At 55.2% G+C, this 23,395-nt stretch overlaps 6 protein-coding genes across 6 annotated transcripts; 2 read left to right on the forward strand and 4 right to left on the reverse strand.

Annotated features, from left to right (window-relative positions):
- Window positions 1-289: 289 nt before the first annotated feature.
- On the reverse strand, window positions 290-2,091 carry G6M90_00g061170 (uncharacterized protein; the record flags this gene model as incomplete). Its single annotated transcript, XM_014687265.1, has 3 exons — window positions 290-502; window positions 646-1,424; window positions 1,488-2,091. 3 exons carry the CDS (start codon window positions 2,089-2,091, stop codon window positions 290-292), a joined length of 1,596 nt encoding a protein of 531 aa, XP_014542751.1.
- Window positions 2,092-4,202: 2,111 nt separating this feature from the next.
- On the reverse strand, window positions 4,203-6,627 carry pfkA (ATP-dependent 6-phosphofructokinase; the record flags this gene model as incomplete). Its single annotated transcript, XM_014687264.1, has 2 exons — window positions 4,203-5,372; window positions 5,440-6,627. 2 exons carry the CDS (start codon window positions 6,625-6,627, stop codon window positions 4,203-4,205), a joined length of 2,358 nt encoding a protein of 785 aa, XP_014542750.1.
- Window positions 6,628-8,082: 1,455 nt separating this feature from the next.
- On the forward strand, window positions 8,083-10,081 carry srb4 (Mediator of RNA polymerase II transcription subunit 17; the record flags this gene model as incomplete). Its single annotated transcript, XM_014687263.1, has 3 exons — window positions 8,083-8,360; window positions 8,423-8,808; window positions 8,874-10,081. 3 exons carry the CDS (start codon window positions 8,083-8,085, stop codon window positions 10,079-10,081), a joined length of 1,872 nt encoding a protein of 623 aa, XP_014542749.1.
- A 388-nt stretch (window positions 10,082-10,469) lies between these two features.
- Window positions 10,470-14,688, reverse strand: G6M90_00g061200 (uncharacterized protein; the record flags this gene model as incomplete). The annotated part of the gene is made up of 6 exons (XM_014687262.2): window positions 10,470-12,029; window positions 12,086-12,568; window positions 12,626-13,577; window positions 13,632-13,911; window positions 14,332-14,382; window positions 14,493-14,688. 6 exons carry the CDS (start codon window positions 14,686-14,688, stop codon window positions 10,470-10,472), a joined length of 3,522 nt encoding a protein of 1,173 aa, XP_014542748.2.
- A 3,424-nt stretch (window positions 14,689-18,112) lies between these two features.
- G6M90_00g061210 (uncharacterized protein) lies at window positions 18,113-20,044 on the forward strand (the record flags this gene model as incomplete). The annotated part of the gene is made up of 1 exon (XM_014687261.1): window positions 18,113-20,044. One exon carries the CDS (start codon window positions 18,113-18,115, stop codon window positions 20,042-20,044), a length of 1,932 nt encoding a protein of 643 aa, XP_014542747.1.
- A 775-nt stretch (window positions 20,045-20,819) lies between these two features.
- G6M90_00g061220 (uncharacterized protein) lies at window positions 20,820-23,301 on the reverse strand (the record flags this gene model as incomplete). Its single annotated transcript, XM_014687260.1, has 2 exons — window positions 20,820-21,367; window positions 21,459-23,301. The coding sequence occupies 2 exons, from the start codon at window positions 23,299-23,301 to the stop codon at window positions 20,820-20,822; spliced, it is 2,391 nt and encodes a 796-aa protein (XP_014542746.1).
- Between the last annotated feature and the right edge of the window lie 94 nt (window positions 23,302-23,395).

Raw genomic sequence — 23,395 nt, forward strand, 5'->3', positions numbered from 1 at the left:
CGGTGCCCCGTTTAGAGCCGGCGGCGCAGTCGGACGGCACCCTGGAATATTGAAGCCATTATCGGTGCCTGACGCCGAGCAAGCCTACGAGGGCGAGGCGGAGGCTTCAACGTTGCCCTGCTCGCCAGTCACACCACGCACCAGCCAGCACCCAGACGCAGCGCAGGGCCAAACTCAGCATCAATTTATCCTAGCCGCGCCGTCATGCATCGTAACTTCATAAAAAACAGCCTGCCCTCCTCCCCAACCCCCCCTCGCCATATACACCCCGCGCCCGAACGCCCCCCCTTTATCGAAAGTATCCCCTCGCCGGCCCGCGAGACTCGTACACGACCTCGCGCTCCCTGACGCGCTCGTCATCCCACTCGTGGCGCGGGCGGTGGTGCCGCCTGTACCGGTGGTGCCAGTCGTCCCTGTAGTCGCGCTCCCACTCCACCTCCCTGTGGTGCCGGCGGTGGCGGCGAATCCGCTCCGTCAGCTGCGTGAGCTGGAAGACCTCGTCCTGGAAGGGGGAGATCGGTGTTAGCCTCGCCGTGTGTGACTGACGGATACACAAGACTTTGCCAAAAAAAAAAAAGGGGGGGAAGTGGACAAGAGGTAAAAAGTGCCAAGGGGGGTGGACAAGACATCAATGTCGAGACTCACGTATTGCAAATACTCCATAATGTAAAAGAACCACTTGGTCTCCTCGTACGAATAGCCCATCTGCTCAATGGCCTCGCGGCACACCAGGTCCTTGGTGATCTCGGTCCACATGTCGCGCGTGGGGAGCGGCGCGGGCGCGGGCTTGGGCTTGCCCGGGCGGCGGTCAATGTCGACGTCGACGTCGATCTCGCGGTCGCGGTCGCGGTCGTAGACGGTGACGCTGGTGTGGTCCCTGCCGACGACGGGGACGGGCGCCGGACGGGGCGACGGCGCGCGCGGCACGGCGACGAGCTGCCCGTCGCGCTCGGGGACAAAGGTCGTCCGGCGCACGCCGCTGTACTTGGACCAGTTGGTCTCGGTGCTGGCGCCGCCCACGCCGTCCATGCGCACCCTCTCCGTGCCGGGGGGCACGTCGACAATGGTCCAGTCCTTGGTGTGGCCGTGCCACGCCTCGCCCATGCGGCCGCGCGCGTCGATCCTGCCCGTCATGTACTCGGCCTCCTCGTCGACGGGGGACGCCATGGGCGCGGCGGACCGGGCGCGGCGGTGCGAGCGGCGCCCGTCGTCGATGCGGAGGCGGTCCATGCCGTCGCGGACAATGAGTTCGTCGTCGTGGTAGTGCGAGCGCCGCTCGTGGCTGCCGCTGCGGTGACGGCTGGTGGAGCGGTGGATGTCGACGTCGACCTCGGTCTTGTTTTTGGAGAGGGAGATGTCGATGTCGGTCTCGCGTTCGCGGTGGGTGTGCGGCCGCGGTGAGGGCGGCCTCGCCCGAATGACGCCTGGAAACGCGGATTAGTCCGACTCTGTCGGCGGCACATGGCACGGGCGGCGGGACAATGTACCGTGATCAACGTCAGTGTAGTGCGTGATGACCTCCCTCTCGATGGTCGGTCCCCGTATCACGGGTGGCGGACTGGGACTCGGGCTGGGACTCGGCTCCTTGGCCTTTTCCCTCTCGACGATTCTCGTGCGGATATGCTCTCTTACGGGAGGGCTCGGGCTCCTCCTCCTCCGCTCTACAAAGCGTACGCCCGGGCTGGGGCTCCTCATCCTCACGGCAGACGGCGACCTAACCCTCTCCCGTTCTCTCTCGACGACCCTCGTCCTCGAACGCTCGTGCTCATGGTCATGATAACGCGGCGACTCGCTCCTCGGTCGGTGGACGATGCGCTGCTCACGGACTCGGGGCGGACTCGGGCTCCGGTGCACATCCCAGGTTTCCACGTCCCGCTTGCGAAGGACCATCTGTCCCGGCTCGGACCTTCGGGCGTCATCTCTCAGGAAGGAGATGCCACGGTCCGACTCTCGCTCGCGCGGCGGAGGGCTTCGTGTCATGACCCTCGAGGTGCGGTAATCCGCCTCTTCGAAGCGCGTGCCGGACCGACGAGGCGCAGGGTAGTAGTCCCTTTCCTCAAAGTCGGTGGCCCTGGCGCCACGTTGCGACATGGTTGCGGCGGCGGCGTTGGGCGACTATGGGTTTTCCTTTGTTCGGGACGTCTTGACAATGAGGGGCAGATATATCGCAGAGAGGGGGAGGCTCGCTGGTCGACAGAGAGGAGAGGAGAAAATAAAATTAAAAGAAGAAAAGGCAGGGAGAGAAAAAATAATGTCGTGACTCTGGTCCAAGTAGGCCCAAGATTGCAAACCCGTTGGTCAATCTAGGACTAGGAGGCAGCCCGTCGAGGTGCAGCGACTTTCAAGTTCCAGGCACCGACGCCTCGTTAAGCGATCGTGGATCGGTGAGGCCGTCCTAAACGTCCCAAGGCAGACACGGCACAACAAGAGCGCCTGTCGAGAGGAGATGAAAAAAAAAAAAGTCAAAAGTCGACAGAAGAGGCACCGCCTGCAAGCAAACGCTACACTTTGGCGCAAGGAAAAGCTCACGAGCGAAAATATCGCTCTGCTTGGATGGGCAAAGGAAAAGAAGGAGGCTGGACGCCTGATGTAATGACATTAATGCACGCGAGAGAGCGCACATGCAGTGACGTGAGCGCCAAACCAGCACGACCAGTGTCACCCGCGAGGGGCGCAGGGGCGGACCGTACGTGTGGAGCTGGCGGACCGGCACGGCCCAAAGCGACGAGAACAGACAGAGGCTCGGAGCCCAACGCGCGACGCATCAAATACAATCAATGCCAAGTCGTCGCTGCGGCGGGAAAGGGCCCAAGAGTGACAGCTTTAGAAAATAGAAACAAGACAGCGTCGCAGGACCAGCTTGCGCAGGCCAGCGCAGGACAAAGAGCCATCAATGCAAGCCATGTACATATGTCAATACACACGCGGCCCCCATCCCTTCGCCCTGCCGTTATTTGAAGTCAAGTCAAGTCAAGTCCAGTCTTGCTGGCCTCGACGCCGCCACTGCCCGCCTCGTGTCTGCGAGAAACCAACCACACCAGACGTCAACGCCAATCCATGCCCGCGGGCCAGGACAGCATCGACACGTCTGCCCAATCACTCGACCGCGTCGTCTGAGCAGTCAGCGCTGCCCGTTTCAAACGACACCAGGTCCCGACAGCGCCCGTTGATGCCTGTCGGCTGCAACTTGCCACCAGTCTTTGGCAATTTGAAGCGGCAAGACGTCTTTTTTTTTTCCTTTCCTTCTCTTCTTTCCCCTGACCAAGTCCACTCGTCAAAGTACGTTTTGACGCCCATGTTCCCACGTCCCCATCCCTGCGCCGTCAACTCTGCCCTCCGTCCGCCAAGTTGCCAAGTTTTGGGGCCGCCGCCGATCCCAAAAATGCTCCGTCTGGCCATGTCCGAATACTGACGCAATTGTGCAGCCACCGCATTATCCCGTAATGCTTGTTTATCCCCCCCTTACCCCCGCCCTGCTGCCCGTCCGCCGGGGATGCATGGGACGGATGACATTTCGTCTCTCTTGGTCCTTTGGGCATCGGACCCGTTTTTACAGAAAAATAATAGTATTCATGATAAATATGCCACGCTGTCATCTGCTCTGTTGACGGCCTTTGCCCATCCCCCACGCACGACTGGTGGGTGTGAGAGACCGTCACTTGACTAGTTTGGATGATGGATGCCCCTGATTTTTGCTCTTCAGCCGTCACTGGCAGGTGAGCAGACTGGTGAGAATAGTCTGCTGGTCGTCACATGGCAAGCGGCGTAATGCAAGTCACCCGGGGATAGATAGTATTCACTCCTGACGCCCGTACAATCTGACGGACATCGAGCTGGCCCCTCGCACTGGACCCTTGTGCCGTTGACGCCTGCACGAGCTCCAACAGAGTAGCAGCAGTAGTACTCTGTAGTAGTAGTAGTAGTTTCTACTGCCGGAACCCAGATGGGTGTGCATATCCTAAAATGTACGGGAGCTAGTGTACGGGTTCAAAAGCAGATTCGCGCCCACGCGGTCGGTACCTTGCCGGTAGGACTAGTAGTTCTTATAACTCTACTGTAACCATAAAGAGTAACCGACAAGTACACCAATCCTGCAACAACGCCAGCGATAAGATGAATGCACGAAACGAGTCGAGTTGTAGTTGCTTCGTTTAGGTTTAAACCACCCCCCCAACCAACACTCTTGATCCAGCGCCTTGCTCTCAGGCAATGCCCCTCTTGGTGTCTTTGGCAATCAACCCCGTCAGACTCTTCTCCGGTCTGGGATAGTCAGGCCGACCGCCCAGCATGTCCACCACGTCACGCACCTCTAGCCAGTGGGCAGCCTTGGGCCGTCTGTTGGGCCAGTCCGTCCCCTGCTCCTCCAGCGCCTTCACCGGCGTGAACACAACCTCGGAGCCCTGGATGCCAATGACCGACGTGCTGTGGGGGTCCTTCTTGACGCGGTTATGGGCGTTGCAGCCAAAGTCCTCCAGGTGCTGGATGCACTTGATGGCCAACCGAACCGCCCGGCAGCGGTCCATGGGGGATGGAACACCGCCCTGTTGCACGTGTCCGGGGATGCTTTCACGGCTCTCGAACCGGTCGTGGGCTTCCTCGCGGATAATGTTGGCAATGAGCTTGGCATCGTACACTTTGCTCGCCTTTTCGTTGACCAGGATGAGACGACCCGCGCGGGACTGCCCACGGTCGTTTTTAAACACCTCCTTGAGATGGTTGACATCCGCGTTGAGCATGGAGAGACTGATTCCCTCTTCTGGGATGTAGACTGCCGACGCCCCAACACTCAGCCCGCTGAGCGTGGCAACGTAGCCGCAGCGACCGCCCTGCGTCTCAATGACAAACACTCGTCGACGAGTGGCAGACGCAGACTGCTTAATTTTGTCGCAGTAACCCACGAGCTCATTCAAGCACGTGTCCGATCCAAGAGAGTATTCGGTGCCCGGCACGTTGTTGGAGATGGTCGCGGGCAGGAGGCAGATGGGGATGCAGAGTGAAGGGTACTCGTCCCTGTGCTTTCGCAGTTGGGCCACAGAGTGAAAGGCCTCGAAACCCCCAATGATGAAGAGGGCATCAAATTCATACTGCTCAATCAAGTTGGCAATGAGCTCCATGCCCGATTCTTCTGGCAGCTCACGGTTCGTGCCAATCTCAGAGCCACCCTTACTCGCCCAGCCATCTACTTCGAGCCAGTCAAACGGTCGGACAGAGCCCACGGGCTTATCGTCGTGGTGACGCGCAAAGCCTGCAAATCCGTTATGAATGGCAATCGGCTCGTGTCCTCGACCGATACAGTACGCAACGGCTGCTCGCACCGCCGCGTTCATTCCCCCTGCCGGGGCGCCAACGTTGATGAAGCCAACCTTCATGCGCTAAGTAATTGGGTCCCATGTCAGTATTTCCACATCCCAGGAGTCAGGTCAGCTTTCCAACACTCACGTGCTTATGGGGTAGCTTGTGGTCGTCAATCATGACGTTGGTCGTTGTAATGTACGAATTGTACTGGTCGGCAAACTCGGCATCACGCAGCGACATGGCCTTCTCAAAGTCCTTTGCATCGACAGCCTCGGCCAGTTCCTTGGTTTCTTGGACAGCCTTCATCAGCGGCTTGCGTACAATCTTGTTCTCGTTCATGGCAATGAAGCAAGTCTCGGTGTCGGGGGTGGCTTCCAAGACGGCGTGGACGGCTTCCACACCCTGAAGCGTAGAGAGCACGCGGTCGTAGGCAACTGCCGTACCTCCGCGCTGGACATGACCCAGAGTAGTGATGCGAGTATCAAGTCCGAGACCACCCTCCGCCTTGTCGGCCAGAAGATCCTTAATTTCCTCGGGGACAATCTTGTTGCCGTCCTTATCGCGGGCGCCCTCGGCGACGATGACAATTGTCTTGCGCTTGCCGAGCTTTCGATGTCGATTGACAACCAAACGCATGTCTTTTCTCCAGTCGTGCTCTTGAGGACGCTCAGGGATGAAGACAAAGTCTGCACCTGTTGCGACTCCGGCCAAAAGAGCTAGCCACCCGCAGTGTCGTCCCATGACCTCGATGACGAAGGCACGGGAATGAGACGAGGCGGTAGCCTCAATGTAGTCGACCATTTCGCAAATTCGTGACAGCGCGGAGTAGCAGCCAACGGTGGCGTCGGTGCCGGAGAGGTCGTTGTCAATGGAACCAACAATGCCAACGATGTTGAGGTGCTGGTAGGGAGCAACCTGGTCCTCGGAAAGCTCGCCACTCGTCACCAACTCCTCCAGCAATGACGGCCATTCGGACCGGAATCTGTCGGCGCCGGTGAGTGAGCCATCTCCTCCGCAGATAATCAGGGCGTCGATGCCGTTCAGGACCATGTTTTTGGCGGCCGTCAAGCGCCCCGGTCGCTCGTAGAAAGCCATGCAGCGAGCAGTTCCGATAAGCGTACCTCCCTCGGAGAGCCAGCCTCGAACATCGTGCCATTCCATCTTCCTGATGAAATTGCCTCCTCGCACCAAGCCCTCGTATCCTTCGTAGACGGCATAGGCATCGCAATCCATGTGGATAGCTGTTCGCACAACAGCTCGAACAACACCATTCATGCCTGGGGAGTCACCCCCAGAGGTCATGACGGCAATCTTTTTCTTCGGAGCGGCCATGGCTGGAGAGCGTGTTCGTGGCGGACTTGTCAGGGTCGATGTCGCAGCGGACGGGCTGAGACGGAGGAAGAGAGCCCGCCAGAGGGCGAGTAGGATATTTCGTAATGGCGCAAGTAGAGTATCGATGGGTTGAGCAAAGAGTTGTAGGTAAGCCGCGCTGGGCATTTATGGGGTCAATATCGATGGCAGGTCAATCGAAGCGGCCGGCAGAGGAGATGGCGGCGTCAAAGGAGACCCCAAAGGGATGCTTGGCAGAGGCGGGAAAAAGAAGGTGGGTTGCTGTGTGCAAAGCTCCAGGTGGTTGTCTCGAAGAGGTTGAAGACTGGACGAGTGAGGGCGAATGAGGGGCAGCAAGCTTCACCAGACACCAGGAGGCAGGGTTGAGGAGGGGCACTTGGACATCTGGAGCTCCTACGTAGACGGCTTGTCTTGTCAATTTATCAATTCCATTACAAAAGCGTCGGGCGCTGGGCGCTGGAAGGCAGGACAGCCATCGACGCCAATCCCGTCTGCGGCAAGGTGAGGCGTAGCTTGCAATCTGTTAGTGTCACATGTTACTACATACATTGACTATACGTGACTTCATTCGTCCAGGGCAACTTGCAACTTGCGTTGATGGACATCTGGAGGAGCTAGATAGCTTCCACCAGCATTAGCTTTCCGTCGTCGCTGACAGGGTCACTGACAGGTCAGTGCGAGGGCATTATGATTTTGGGGGCGCCACTTGCTCGAACCGCCACACGAAGCACCAGACCATGGGTTTGAGTGAGGGTTTTTTTCTTTTGGTGCGCCCCGAGGGCTTCCAACACTGACGCTATTCCCTGGACCTCCGGACCATTGCTCGGCCTCATTCTGGCCGCCGTCCACTAGGGCCTCACCAGCCATTCCCAATCAAACACGGGGCAAATATTGAAACACGTAAATGCAGATGCTCATCGAAATGGACTTGACCAGCTTGCTCCGACGTGATTATTGACACTGGCGGTTGGCTCATCCTTGCTGGGATGCAACTGTGTGGCCTTGGAGCCATACGGAATGCTGCGCTCCACACCACTTGAAGCGACCTAATCCAGCCTCACACAGAAGTCGACAACGACAAAGAGCTGTGCCACGTGAAAAATCAGCTCATGTTTCGATGCCTATTTCGATGCTTCAACTGTCAGCGGCAATTGGTGATGGCCATGATCTGTTAGCCCCAAGCCACAACCACTCTCTTCCTGAATCCTGCCCCAGTCAACAGTGTGGCTTAACTGGTGTGGCTGTCCTTCCCCATGCATGCGCAATCCACAATCCCAGTTCGCAAGGCTGAATGTCAACGGCCACAGGCAACATTGAATCTCGAAGCAGGTCAACCGTCGACACCTAATCCTAGCCCTCCACCGGCCAATTTCGATCCTCTCACTATCCCCGGATGTGCTGTCTCATCTCCCCTACACCATCGAGGTGACGTGAGCCATGGCTTCACCCGACGGACCTCCCTTGTCCTTGCGACCCTTCCCCGTCGCCGACAAGGCCCCCCAAAACCTCGCCGAGTTCATTGCGCGCGTCAATACACAGTCCGGCGGCTTTCGTGATGTGACAGAGAACAAAATTCAAGATGAGATCAAATCAAATCAAGTCGTCAATGGGGCCGACACCGACCCAGAGGATGTGGACATGTCCGACCTAGGCCACGACGAGGAGCCTGTGAAAGATGCTGCCCTTGTGCGCATGGACGTCTTGAAGAATATAGAGTGCGCAGCCTAGATGCGGTTCCTGAGTCTACAGAAATTTCAAGGCTAACACCGGCGCGTAGGATTGCCGGCAACACCGCTATGCTAACCCTCGATTCCCTCTCCCTGCTCTTATCCAAGCAAAATCCAACCCAGGCTGGCTTAACCCTTTCTCAGCAGCTGCGAGAAATGGTGGGCATAGGGACCTTGGGTGCCGATAAGCTGGACGAACCAATATTGAACGTCAACAAGGAAAAGGACGAGGAAGAAGTCGCCACTGGGTGGACGCTCATGCAGATCAACCAGGCGCGAGATGCCGCCGACGAGGCTGGCAAGTTTCTGCAACGAGAGGTCGATGCGGAGAGTAAATACTGGGAGGACGTCATGGCTGTCAAAAAGTCTGGCTGGTCTATTTGCAGGGTACCTCATGAGCGCCATACTCTGGGCGTAAAGTTTGGTTTCTCAGAAGGTGAGTCGATTCAACCCGCTCCTCCTGTCAGCATTTACACCCATCCTCATGCTAACGGATTCCAGCTTCTCCCGAGTTCAAAAACAACGGCCTCGCACCTATGAGAAGAGGCGATAGCGGCTCAGTAGAGCTTGACCTTGGACGGCTAGGAGGTGTGTCAGAAGGACTAGTAGTCACATACGAAAAAGACGGCCAAGTGGTTGGCCGATCGGTTCCCCGTCGCCGCGCCCATGACGACGCCTCCTTGGAGTCCCGTGTCCTTGAGGCCCGAAACACCATCTTTTCTCAAGAGCTCTGGCACGAACTGACCCGCGAAGCCCGCACGTTAGCAGCATACGGCGTCCGACCAGAAGGCTCAACTCTAACCTGCTCCGTGGACTCCTCCTCCAAGATCGTACTCGAGCTTGTCCCCCTCACTTCGTGCCCCGTGGCCGACGACTCATTGCCCGACAACTCCATTGCGGAAGCAATCTTCATCTCCCTCCACGTCCTCCTCAGCTACGCCCATCGATACAACGAACTCATGAGAATCCGCCCCATACCACCGCACATCTCCCGCTCCCGCGGCCAGCAAGTCTACGCCCTCCTCCGCCCCGTCATCACCTGCATGGCATCCACCCGCGCCGTCCTCTCATGCACAACCTACATCGGCTCCATCACCAAGGCCCTCCAAAAGTCCGGCCTGCCAGCCTCATTCACCCTCAAAACAACGCCATTCTCCGCCGCCGACCCCTCGTCACAGGGACCAAACCAACTGGCCGGCGCGCAATCCCTCATCCGAAACATCCTCCAAACGATAGAGTTCAACATCACATTCACCATCCTCCCCAACGCATCGCTCACCATCCGCGGCCGCACGTTCCTCTTCCCCGTCACCACGACATTCTACCAGGTCGCCCTACCCCCGTCCTCCACCCTGCAGGGCATCTGCGCCCCCTACGCAGACGGCTACTCCAACCCCAAAGCCCTCTTCAGCTACATCCGCACCACCACTGAGCGTGCCGTAACCCTCCACTTCCTAAACGCCTTATCCGCGTCCCCGAGTCCAGCGCAATGGATACAGAGCGGCACGTCTATCCGCGACCCCGAAGACGACTCCCGCGCGCTGCAGTTCACAATTGCCAAGCAGCCCGTCGCGTTGGTGCTGACGAGCAGCTTTTCAAACAATCCCAAGGGGGAGACCAAGTCGTGGACGTACTCGGCCCATCTGGACAGCGAGCCCACAAGGCTAGAGGACGTGGTGGCTCGGGAAGCAAGCAGGCCTAGGCCTTAGACAACCCACGGGCCGGTCGCCGTCGAGGAGGAATAGTCCAACTGACCCGGGAATATACACAGCGCCAAGGGGATATGGATGGCGACAGCAATGCTTTGACACCACGGAAAAGAAAAGCAGAGTAGCTTGTAGATGAGAATACCCAATACGATTATAATCAGTGCCCTGTTTGATGGTTGACTTTGGAAAAAAGAGCAATATATTGTCTATATAAGCTGATGCATTATTGTAGCGTCATTATCGTAGAATCCGCATGATAGCCAAATAGCCAAGTCCCGCATGCATCTAATTCCCGTGCCTCCGTAATCCGCAAACCCCCCCATTCACGTTGTAGGCCCTTCCAAAGGCCACAAAGCCAGTCCATGCAAAAACAAGGCATCCGTGCTCCTCAGCGCGCATTAAACAAGAATTTAAGCTCACTAACGCCCAGCCGACCAATCTTCATGCTCTCCGTCTCGTCGAGCGCCGCCTCCACAATCTCCTTCTTCTTGTTCTGGAGCGCCACGATGCGGTCTTCTACCGTCTCCTGCGTCAGGATCCGATACACCTCTACTTCCTTCTGCTGTCCTATGCGGTAGGTCCGGTCGATGGCCTGCATTTCAATGTACGGGTTCCAAAAGGGATCCATGATGATGACGCGACTCGCGGCCGTGAGGTTTAGGCCTGCGTTGCCAGCGCGGAGGGACACGAGCATGACGTTGCACTCGGACCGGTCTCTAAAGTCCTTGGCTGCGTTGCTGCGTTCGTCCCCGGTCATGCTGCCGTCGTACCGAACGGGCTTGTCTGGGAATTGCTCGTGCCACATGGCTACTTCTAGGAGATCTAGAAGCAGCGTCCACTGGGAAAAGATGATGGTCTTTTCGCCGGTTTCTCGGATTTCCCTGAGCAGCTTCATGCATTCCGTGACTTTGGCTGCTGGCATCCACGTCTTGCGTAGGTATGCCATATATCGCTTATATGCTTGGTGGTTCTTGGCTGCCTCTAGACGAAGGCTCTTGAGCATGGATGGCTTCACGTCTGCCTTCTTCTCCTTGGCTTTGCCCTTCCCTTTGTCTTTTTTCTTAGTCTTCTTGGTCCGTTTACGCGCCTTCGTGTCACGGGCGGAGCCCTCCTTTGTCAGGTGTTTGATGTCGGCAAGCTCGTCGTCGTCGTCGTCATAGACAATAAATCCTTTTAGATTCCCTTTGCTGTCAAGTTCATCCGACGAATTCCCCTGTTCTGAACCGTCTTCCTCGTCCTCGCCAGAGTCATCGTACCCTGGTTCGATTTTCGTCGACGATTCCAGAGCGTCCGGCATATGGATTTTCTTGAATAAATCATAGGTGAAGCATTTTCTTGGCTCGAACACACCTCGACAGACAGGGCACTTAGCCTTGTCACTCTCGTTGCCTTCATGGAGGTTCTGCGAGATGGCATTGTCTACGATGCGAGACAGACAATCGTTGCAACTGTCATGGCCGCAGGGTATGAAAAATGATGGCGATTGTACTGCATCATAACATATCGGGCATTCAAACGCTTCGACACCCTTGATTCTCTCTACAATGGATGCATCCAGCTGCTTGACAAGTTCCTCCACATCAGCACTGCTGACGGGATTGACTGCATCGTCGACGTCCAAATTGAGATGAGGATGACAGCATGCTTGCCGAAGTCGAAGAAGCAACACGAGGATGTTGGAATAATTCTTTCCAACACTCCCCTCTCGAAGGTACTTGCTGAAAACCACTTGGGCCTTCTCCTCCAGTTGTTTGTAAAAGTCTCGCTCGTCCGCGGATAGCTCCGCATATACAGCATGCTCCCTCTTCATAGGAAGTTGCAAGATTGGCTTGCCGTCTAGCTTGGAGTCCTTCTTTCGGCGAAGCATTATTGCTTTGAGCAGTGCTCGAAGCTTGTTCATGGCAATGCTCTTAGGGTCGCCTCTCTGGCCGAATAAGGTTCCAAATGTCTGCCCGGATGTTAGCTCAGATAGTCCCAAACCCACACGGCAATCTGATTGCTTACCTGGCGGAAGCTCTCCCAGGTATTATACGGCTTTATACGCAGGAATTTCAAGAGGGAATAAAGCTCGAGAATGCCATTCATCATCGGGGTGCCAGTCAAACACCACCTATAAGTCGCTCTTAAGCTATGACAAGCCTTTGCTGTTTGGGTATTCCTGTTTTTGATACATTGCGCTTCGTCCAGGATGACGCGATGGAAGACTGCTTTCTCCGGGTGTAGCAGCGGAAACTTGGCCATACAAGATTTATCATTAAAGTCAATATTCCTGTCTTTGTTTTCTTCAATGAATTTCTCGCGGCGCTTCAGTTCCTGTGCCAAAGTGCCATAGGTGGTAAGCACAACGTCATACTTTAGGAGCTCATCAGTCGTCGCTTTTTTGCCGTGATACACAAACACCGAAAATCTATGCGCAAGCTTGGTCTTCTTTTGCAATTCCTCTTCCCATTGTCGAATCAACGAAAGAGGGCCAATAATTAAGTTTGTCTACACTGTATGTAAGTGAGGTGTCTTGAGATAATGGTGAGATTATACGTAACTCACCTTTGGACGAGAACTGGACTTGTTGGAAAGCATGAGCGATAGCGTGGAAATTGTCTTGCCTAGTCCCATGTCGTCGGCCAAGATACCACCCTTATTGGTGCCTTCTTCCATTTGTTTCATCCAGGTAAGAGCGACTTCTTGGTGGCGGTAGAGGGCAAACTTAAGCCCAGGCGGACCAACCCCGCGATTATGCTCTGGAATATCTATGTCGGGGCGAATATTCGCCAATAAGTCATCCAACTCCTTTCCCGTCACAGGCGAGTCATTAGCATCGCCTAGGAGTACATTTGTCAGACGACTAGGCAGTGGATTACCAAATGTATCAAGCCCGTTTGCGAAATCAAACGTGCTGGTTTGTTCGATGATGTTTGCAATACTAGAGCCATTCTTTCCCGGGAGCCATGAAACCCCATTGAATGGAATAACTCTCGATGATGAGAGAGGCTGGAAGGCATTCCTAATAGCCTGATTCGAAAGCTGGTGTCTCATGGTAGAATATGGGGAATTTAACTGAGCATTGAACCCTGAGGGGCTCTGGCGATTTCCACTAGGTGAGTTTATGCCCGCAACTTGGAATCCATTACTAGGTAACGAGGCCGGGATTGGAACAGGAGATCTATCCCATGGGCTTGGATTGTCCCAGCTCAGATCATACGGCCCTGCCGTTGAGGCTCCCTTTATAGTTGCGGGTGGCATTGGTGTTTGAGTACTAGATGCCGGCAAAGACTGCCAGTTCCATCCTGTTGGTCCTCTTGTGTTGGCTCGCTCCGTGGCCATGATCCTCGAAAAAGCGTCCATCTCGTCGGAAGCCATGTCCGAGGACGTCGACGGTACCACGGGGGATTGACTAGCAAGTTGCATCGCCATTTTCCTATCTCGGTTCTCCCGTTCTTGCCGCTGCTGCTGTCGGATTTGTTCGGCGACCATGGTGGAATCGAAGTCGACATCGTCACTGTTGTTGTTAGCATGTGAGCAAGTAATTGCATGGCGGCAAGCGCAGGCATACCCAGTGAGATCAATGATATCAATAGGTTCGGTGTCGTTATACTCCATGGCTTGCCTCGAAGGGGTGGAGGAATGTTTGACTCCGGGAATAGGAGTCGTGCGTCTAGACTTATTCTGCCCATCGACTGTCAAGCCATCGGCTGCTCGAAGATCCCTTTTTCTACTTGGTAAAGATGTTGAAGATGGGCTATCCCAGATGTCGTGATAACTGGAGGAAGAGTCCATCCTGATCGAGCGCCCGCCTGTCGCGACTGGGGTCATGGGTTGAGGGCACGAAAGTTCTGTATGCTCATCGGTTAGGGATGCGGAAAGATGCTTGTATAAAAGATGCAGGAGATGCTGCTACTATCTCATCTCGTAGCAACGTTTGACTCTGCTCCGCGTGACGATCAGTGTGCGTTGTGCAAGGACACATTCACTGCCGCCGTTCTCGGACACTTGCCTGATCATGCAGCTGGCACGATACAGTCCATACCAGCTGGCAAGATTAGATATCGAAATGCAGTGGGGTGTAGGAGATGCAAATTTGAGTCTTGTGATCCGGAAATGGGGTACAAACAGTTCGTCTGGTGGCCCGGTGAAACATGACAGGCATTTCACACCGGTCGACTGTGTAGAACGTGAATAACTTCACGAGCTTTGGTTGTAGAGACGGCTTTGCTAGAGCATAGAAACATGGAAAAAACAAACAACGCACTCACTGTTTGATGAGTCGGATGGAGATTGCGCTTGTGATGCAGAGCGAACAACATCTAAAAGAAAGAGGGTTAGGCCGTAATGAGAGTGATGTCACAAGGTTTCAAGTTCTGCTGCTGGCATCAAGCAACGCACATGATACAGATCATGAACGAACAAGACTCACCAGTTTTTTCGTCGGTGTGTGCTTGTGCCTGTGCCTCTCGCCTCAGCTTCTTGATGCGGCCCTTCAGGCGTTCAATATTCCGAAGGACTATGTTCCGCTCCTCCTCGACACCGTCCCATGTTTGGCCTTCCAGAGAGCTGAGTAAGACCTGTTGCACGGTCAACTCCTCTATTGCATCCTCGACTCGACGGTTCATGGTTGATGGATTTGCCATATCCACCCCTCAGAGTCCTGCAAACAAGGCAACCAAGACGCAGGCATCCGTGCACTTCAGACAATGAGGCGAGCTGTGGAACCTAGCACCGCCCCGACACGTCACGGAAACAGCTGGATTTGTAGACGGCTCGCTGTACCAGAGAAACGAACGCACTGCGGAGCGCACGATTTGTTGAAGCAGCTGGCTGGCCAAACACCTCAAATGCGTTGCTCTCACAAGTGATGACAACGAAACAAGTTTAATTGACCCGAGTCCTTATCGATTGGTGGCGCGCGGGATTAGCCTCGTGTGACGCGTCTAGAACGCGACTACCATTGGCAGCATGTCCAAGAAATGTGGGTCCCGTGCCTTGCAGGCTACGACTACAGAGTACAGCCAGCGACTTCACTCGCTTGTGAACTTGCAAAGTGTAAAATGGACAATAATATTTGTATTTGTACACCTTCTATTAACTAATGGAAGCCTTTGTGTTCTATTGTTCTAGTGCCTTCCAAGTATACCCCATGTACTGCTGCTTCAAGCACCATGCAATCTGAATTTGAACTGACCTCTGGATGACGAGCAACTACCGATCCAAAGGACGAAATAGTCATCGTAACGTGAGATATTTGCCCAATACTTACTAGTAGTATTCTCTTCGTTCCCACCACGCAAACTCATGACACTGATAAAATTTAAGCATCAGGACAGAGCAGCGCCCCACTCTGCTTAGTCAATAGTAACATCTGTCCCCAGAAAACAAACTTGGTAGCTAACCCTTATCATGATTTAGTCCGACGTTGAAGTTTCGTTTACCCCTCGTCGCGTCATTTTCCGTAGAGCTGGGTTTGCACGAGGCTAGGTTTAAACAGCTCTTAAAATGTCCACAAGTCATTGGAAGAAATTGGGAACTCTAGTCAGCATTGTAGCAAGGTTTTATATGGAGCGAACATGTCGGTTATTTCTTTCACCTCATCGCTCAAAGACTAGATGCTATAGCGAGATACGAATGCTTCCTTTGTGTTTGCCGTCAATGCTCAACCCTGCGTCATCCATCATCCGGGCTAAGGTGTCTTGCTACCAGGACGTCTCGTGATACACCAGTCGACAATAAGCCCGCGAGAATGTAGGCTCTGCGGGAATCTCCACCAGTATGCATGTGCCCTCTTATTAGCAAGAAGTCAGCTTTGCAAGCTACAAGCTGTAGCATAATATATTTGTTTCTTAACAAGCATCATGAATCATCATTGTATAATAGAGCGCAATAGCCTGGTACCTGGTCTACTCAATATTTTTGCATCTCACTGTAGTTTAACAGTTCAGCTTGTCGGATAATCGAGCCCGCCCCACATATTTTAGGTGTTGGCTCACGATTATTACGTCTGGTCCATCAACGAGTCGAGCCCGCGAGCCGAAAGGGCCAGGCGACCCTAAACTCAAGTTAGCGTATCCGAGCCGCACTTTCGCCAAAAAGTCATTAATGGAGCGCTATCCAATACGAGGCACTAAAATATGACAGCTAGAGACGCCCAGGAAATGATGTGCACGCCGGCAAGCCGTCCGGCGCCTGGGTCCTTGACAATCCGGATCGCGGGGCATTTTGCTCAATCCTTGCTGTTGAGAACGGAGATACCCCGTACCAGGTTAGCCAAGTCATGCCGATGACACGGTGCCATGGACGGTGCCGGGGTTAGGGAGGCTCCTTGCCACTTTGCCTCGGAATAGCGAAATTACGTACATACATGGCAAACTGGTGCAGTGGGCGGGTGGACAGTTGAATGCAGCCACAATGCAAGTACGGCCACTTTTGAACATGCCATGATATGTCTGACGGGTGGAAGAGCGAAGGCGGGAGAGACGGCGGGACAGAGAGGCATGGACAGGGCCCAGGCGCACCGCCGCACCATGCATTGGGAGCCCGGGCGGATAAGAGCAGAAATTAGGCAAAACCAAATATCGAGTCTGGTAGACATGAGGGGGAAGAAGTTGAACGGACCATGACTAGAGCATACAATCGAAGCTGGGCAGCCGAGAGTGATGGCATCTTGGAAAAGACGTCAAGCGAGGTCTCGCTGCTAGCGCGCCCCTCTTGATCTCTGTAGTCAGGGGCAAGGACGTGGAACCGCTCCGGAGTTCAGACGACAGCTGACTCGACTTCTTGGCTTCCCCCGCGATCTTCCCACCTCTAGAGAGTCTAGGCCCACTGGCAAGTCTCCGCGCGGGGGAGTCGTGCGGGTAGTTGGCCCCGATCAAGCTTTCATTTGAACAAAAAATTTTCCTTCGCTTGAGCTCTTGACGAACGATTTACGGAGTATTTCTCACATCCGCTTGACGGCTGTGACTTGCGAGCCCAGGGACGCGTCTGGCCGTTTGCGGGTGGCAAGGATCGCCCTGCCGCTTGATGCAGGAACAAGCAATCGATATGGCGTCGTCGGCACCTACGGAAAACAGCCAAGCGATATCGATGCACTAAAAGACCTTCGATAGTTCCTGACTTAAGGCTGACACCATCAGTCACAGTCAGGGGCCAAATGTGGCAAAGGCCGCGGAAGACAGGCACCGTCACCTCGTCAGTACAATTGATGTAAGCCTCCGGAAGACACGCCGATCCTTCAATGTTGGTCTTTGGCCTGCATGGCCCTGACAATCCCCCCTGCAGGAACGAATAATCATCCATGTCTGGTGGCTGGTGGCTGCAGACCGATGACCACCTTGGCGACTCCACCGGGGAAACCGTAACGGTGCATCAAGCATCACGATTTCCACCATTCGACAAACGTCACCTTCCAGAGATGCGGGCATGTATACTGAAGAAGACGACGCTGCCGACGTTGGGGCGGGCTTCCCGAGCAATCCGACCGTCAGCTCAAGGTAATGGCCTGTCTAAATTCAACTCGAACTCGCTACGACGAGCATCATAGACCCGGGGCATCACGATTTCGGCTTTTCACCCGATGAGATAATTCGTAGCATTCGACTACCCAGGGATGGGTATCCGTATCCAAGTTGTATGTACGCCCAGCCCTCAAGATACCACGATGCAGCCCACTTCAAGAGGCTTGCTCTTGATTGCGATTGGACCCCCTGTCGATGGCTTCTTTTCTACTGTTGGCGAGAGACAGTCTTCCTTTATTTGACAGCCCGCCATGGGGTTCTCAAGATGCAGGTGCCCCTGTGAGCGCCATGTGAGTGGTCCTCGACTCCTCCATCACTGGATGCTCCCCCGTTAATTAGTTGTAGTCACATAATATAAAGCACCCGTGGTGGACGCCGGCTGTCTGGACTGGTTCTAGTGACTGCTTTTACTCTTTTCTGAGCCAGAAGAACTCGTCCGGCTGTTCAAGCTGCTGAAGTGATCCCAACTTCTAGTCACTCGTTATCTGCTGATCTGTACGGGGTATTTTGCTCTAATCTTCAAGCCGACATGAAGTTCGTTGCTGTTGCCTGTCTGGCTACCGGCGTTGCGGCCGGTGTCGTCGACCCTGCTGCTGCTGTGGTTGAACGCGATATCAATGCCATCACTGATGTCATGACCAAAGTTGGCCAAGGGCTTGAAAAGCTCGATGCTCAGGTCAAGGGATTTACCACCGATGCTAAACCAGTTCAGGATGCTGCAACCGCCGTCATTCAGACACTGCAGGAAGGGAAGCTTACTGTCGATGCTCAGGGCGATCTGACATTGGGTGACGCTCTCGGCCTTCAGGGCCCCGTCAAGGCTATGAAGGCCAAGGGTGAGACTCTGCTCGCGGATCTCAAGGCCAAGAAGGACGTAATTCAGAATGGCAACTATTGTCCTCTCGTCCGCGAGCAGACCATAAATATCAACATCGGCTCCAACGCCCTCATTGCCGCCGTGGTCTCCAAGGTTCCTACCATTGCCCAGCTCATTGCCAAGAACCTCGCTGCCCCTCTCATTAAGGTGTTGCAGGAAGCACAGGACGAGTTCAATGAGAAGAACTGTATTGATAAGGGAACACCACCTCAAACGACCACCAAGGCCCAAACCACCGAAACTACGACCAAGGAGCCGCACACAACGACATCTCAAGAGCCTTGCACCGAGACTACCACCAACGCTCATCATACTACGACCGAGCCTCAACACAGTACCACCTCTGAAGAGCCTTGCACCGAGACTGGGACCACTGAGAAGCCTCACACCACGAGCAAGCACCATCACACTACCACTTCCGAGGAACCCTGCACTGAGACTGAGACGTCAACTCAGGGCCACCACACTACGACCGCTACTAGAGGCGCCACCACTAGCTCTGGTGCTGGCATTTCTTCTACTCCCTCCACCAAGACTGAAAACACGACGGCTCCCGGAAGCACATCCACGGGCTCTGGTTCAGCTACTGTTTCCGCTCCTTCCACAAAGACGGCAACTACGACAGCGCATGGAGACACTACAACGTCACTCGCCATGACCACCAGCACCGTTTACACTACCAGGACTTACACCATTTCCAAATGCCCTCCCGCCGTGACCAACTGCCCCGTTGGCCACACGACTACGGAAGTCGTCCCCGTGTACACCACAGTATGCCCTGTTACGGAGACTGCTCAACCCCCTAAGCCTACAACTACTAGGGCTCCTATTATGACCACTAGCACCGTGTATACCACCAAGACCTACACGATTTCCGAATGCCCTCCCACCGTGACCAACTGCCCTGTCGGTCACACTACCACCGAGGTCATCCCCGTGTATACCACTGTTTGCCCCGTTGAGGAAACACAAACACAGACTCTTGTGCCTACCAAGCCTACTGGCGGCCAGAACCCTCCTCCTCCTCCACCTCCACAGGAAACTACATTCGTGACCATTCCTGGGAAGCCCCAGCCCACAGGAGGCAACGGTGGAAACCCGCAACCTACTAGCCGTAATGGCGAGAACCCTCAGCCAACCGGCGGTAATGGAGGCAAACCTCAACCCACTGGTGGAAATGGTGAGAACCCTCAGCCTACGGGAGGCAACAGCCAAAACCCTCAGCCAACCGGCGGTAACGGGGTTAAACCCCAGCCCACTGGAGGCAACAGTCAAAACCCTCAGCCAACCGGCGGTAATGGAGGCAAACCCCAGCCCACTGGAAGCAGCGGCGAAAATCCTCAGCCAACTGGCGGCAACAACGAGAACCCTCAACCCACCGGTGGCAATGGAAGCAACCCTCAGCCAACTGGTGGTAACGGGGGTAATCCCCAGCCTACGGGCGGTAATGGAGGCAACCCTCAGCCTTCCGGAGGCAGCGGCGGAAACCCTCAACCTAGCAACACCCCCGTCACTGCGGGTGCCGCTTTTGTTGGTCCTGCCACTGCCTTTGCCCTTGCAGTTGCTGCACTGGTTGTTGTGTAAGCCGAATGAAGTGTGGATGTAGGCAAAGGGAAGCATATTCTATCATGAGAGAGCCTGGGCCAGACGCAGCGTATATATAACAGATGTATGCAGTTAGTACTACCGTCCGTATATATGTCCTAATTCTCCTTTACAACAAGAGCAACGCTTGGAGACCCGGCCAAGAGGTCGATTTCGTCTCCCGATGACTCATGATGCCAGTAATGCTTAATGGGATCAGGATCTGAAGAAAGGATTGTGCGCTGTAGTTGCCATAGTTGGCGGGGACTCTATTCAACGTTGAGCGCGGTTTCCTGCTTAAAGTCCTGTGGTATTTGCTACCCCTGCCTCGTATCAAAACTGCCTTGGTAGTTGTGTAGTTGTGTCGTTGACTAATGCCAATCGCCAGTGGACAGTGACGGCGTTTGATATGTAACTTGTGTGCCAGAAGTAAGTTGAACCCACCGCGGGCTTTGAACTACTTTGCCAAACGGGCATGCCTAGCCTCACAAATATTCTGCATTCTTTGAAAAATCACATATCAAAGGCTACGTACGTACTTTTGCGGCGAGCAGGTCCCTTCGGGCGTGTGGGCGGGCACGGAGTAGATTCCGCAGCTGGCTCTGTGAAATTCACCTCGATTTTCTCAGAGAAATTGAGAGCCGGGACCCCCGCAATTTTCACGTCAGTCAAAGGGTGGAGGCTCCCTAAGACGGAACCTGCACGAGATGCGCATCGTTGCTGCAGTAGTGGCATTGTCAAGGAACAAAGTGAGCATTAATATGTACATATCCAGCTACCCGGAGCCGGAGCCAGTGATGGAATCCCATATCCCGCCGACCGTGTCTGTAATCCAACGCCACCAACCCTTGGCTTTATCCCCAGGCGACCCATCCTCATCAGCCGCCTGTTCGTCGTCCCTGTTTCCACTGCCCTCTGTGGGTTGCGCCGCGGGTTGTGTTCCCGTACTAGATATCTTAGGAGGCCTCGTGGGCCGTTTTGGCTCATCATCAGCAATTGCCAGTGAAGAAGAGGCTTTAGGCTTCGTCGGCCGCGTGGGCTGATGGGCATCAGCCGCCGGCAAGGACGGCTCGGAAGCGGATGCGCTCGGCGGCGGATCAACGCCAATCGCCGGCGAAGAGGGCCGGGGTTTGGTTGGCCGCGTGGGGACAAACTCGGTAGGGTGAGCCGACGACTCTTGCGGCGGTGGATCCTCGGGCGTGTCTTGTGGTTTCGTGTCATCGTGGGTGCCGACTGGCTTCAGCGGCAGTCTCAGCGTTCCATTGTTGGGCTGCGGCTCCATGCCCAGCGAGTCGCATACGATGTTGTACACTTCGAGGTTTTCTGTGCGGATAGCCGTGTTAGCGAAGCTGCTTCCCGTGGCGAGGGGCAACTAAAAAAGAAAGAAAGAAAGAAAATAAAGGGGTCAACTTACGGAACGGCTCGACCCTGCTATTCCCCTGGTGCGGGAACGCTGGTCCTCGAGCGATAAAAATAGCTCTCATCAGAGGGTGTTGGTGGTCATAGCCGTGCAGGCCACGAGGATGGTAGACGAGTCCCTTCTCCTTGGCCTCATTCACCACGAATTCATCCTTGGTGACAATCGCCCATCCTACCTTGGGCTCTATCCACAACGGCGCGATGCGGTGGTTCTTGGAGAAGTGATAGCGCTGGGGCATGTCGACATCGCGGAGGTAGACGTCAAAGTTGGGGTTGGACTTGGCCTTGTCCTTGAGCCCATCGTATAGTTGCTGGGTATCCTTGTCGTCCTTGGGTCGCAGGCCATACAGTGGCCAGCCATCTATATGCTCAATCTTGGACGTGTCAACCAGGTCCTCGAGTTGAAGTACACGGGACGTATCCGTGGTTGCCATGCCGTGGTCAGACACAACAATGACATTGACGATATTCGTAAGGTTGCGGGCGTCAAGGCCCTTGGAGAGGTTATCAATCATGGTATCCACGCTTTGAATCGTCGACATGATTTCCGTGCTGTTCGGGCCATACTTGTGACCATCGGTGTCGACGTTGGGGACATACGCCGCGATCAGCTGCGGCCGTGTATCCTTGACATCGACAGCCGGGTTCTCCTTTCCCGGCATGTCGAGGAAGCCCAGAATCCTGGAGGCTTTGCTGTCCAGCGGCTCGTTGCCATTGTATTTATCGACAATGCTCGCAAAGGTGTCTTGGATCGGAGCCTCGCTGCCCGGCCACATGTGCACCGCCGCGCGAATTCCCTGCTTCTCGGCCGTCACCCAGAACGGCTCTCCGTTCCACCACTTGGGGTCCAGGCTCCTTGCCGGGTCTGTGTGGTGAAACTCGGCATTCAAGTCTGGGTCCCAAAATTTGTTGGCGACGATGCCGTGCGACTCGGGATACAAGCCCGTGGCCAGGGTGAAATGGTTGGGGAACGTAAGAGACGGGAAAGACGGCATCATGTACTGCGGCGAGATGCCCTCCTTCACAAGGGCATTGAGCCTGGGCGTAAACCCTCTCTGCAGGAAATCCGCTCGGAAGCCATCCAAGCTCAGAATGATGGTGGTTGGGGCGAAGAGGGCCGTTCCATTGCTGACCAGGTGCTGCTTGGGCAGGGCACTCCTACGATTTCTCGACAACTTCCACGCAACCAGGACGAGAATGGCAAATCCAATGGCAATGAGTGAATGCCAAAATACCCATCGGCGCCAACTACGGCCGCGGCTGTCCCTAGCTTGTGCCACCAGATTTAGTCGTCGTCGATCCGCTTCGCCGCTATCTTCTCGTTCGGTGCTGTCGCCCGTGGAGCTGCCGTCTTTCATGCCACCTTCCTCCATCTCGTACATTAATTCGCCGTCTTCGCCATGACGAGCATCCTGGATCAGTCTATTCCTCTTCTGTTTTCTCCTAGAGCGCCTGGCCTTTCGCTTCTCGGAAACCAAGTTCTCCATGGAGGCGTTCGGCGACGACAGCTGCGATGAGCTCCCTCGACGGGCAAAGATGTTCAACGCACTGGGAACCGAGAGCCCGGAGCCCCGTCGCTGACGCTCTTGTTCCCGTCTGGACGTGGTGACCAAACGGTCGAGTTCCTCCTCTTCCATGAGAACAATCCTATCCGCAGCGCGCAGCTCGCGGCTATTTCGCGCCCGTAGCTGCAGCTGGTCGTCATCGCTGTCTGTGTCTTGGTCGCTGCGGGAATGCAGGGACGCTGCGTCGTCGTCGTATGCGATGGGGGAGAGGAGTGATGCGCCGTCACCGCGCTCACCCTTGGGCTGGCTTGTGTCGAGTCTTTTGGGGGCCATTTTCGTCGACTCCAAAGAGCTGGCTACCTGCCGTGCCGGGGGGTCATTGATGGAACGTCGATGGCCCAGAGCAGGCTGGATGTTGATGGACAAG

This window comes from Metarhizium brunneum, chromosome 3 (assembly GCF_013426205.1).
Source record: "Metarhizium brunneum chromosome 3, complete sequence".
Classification (NCBI taxonomy): Eukaryota; Fungi; Ascomycota; class Sordariomycetes; order Hypocreales; family Clavicipitaceae; genus Metarhizium; species Metarhizium brunneum.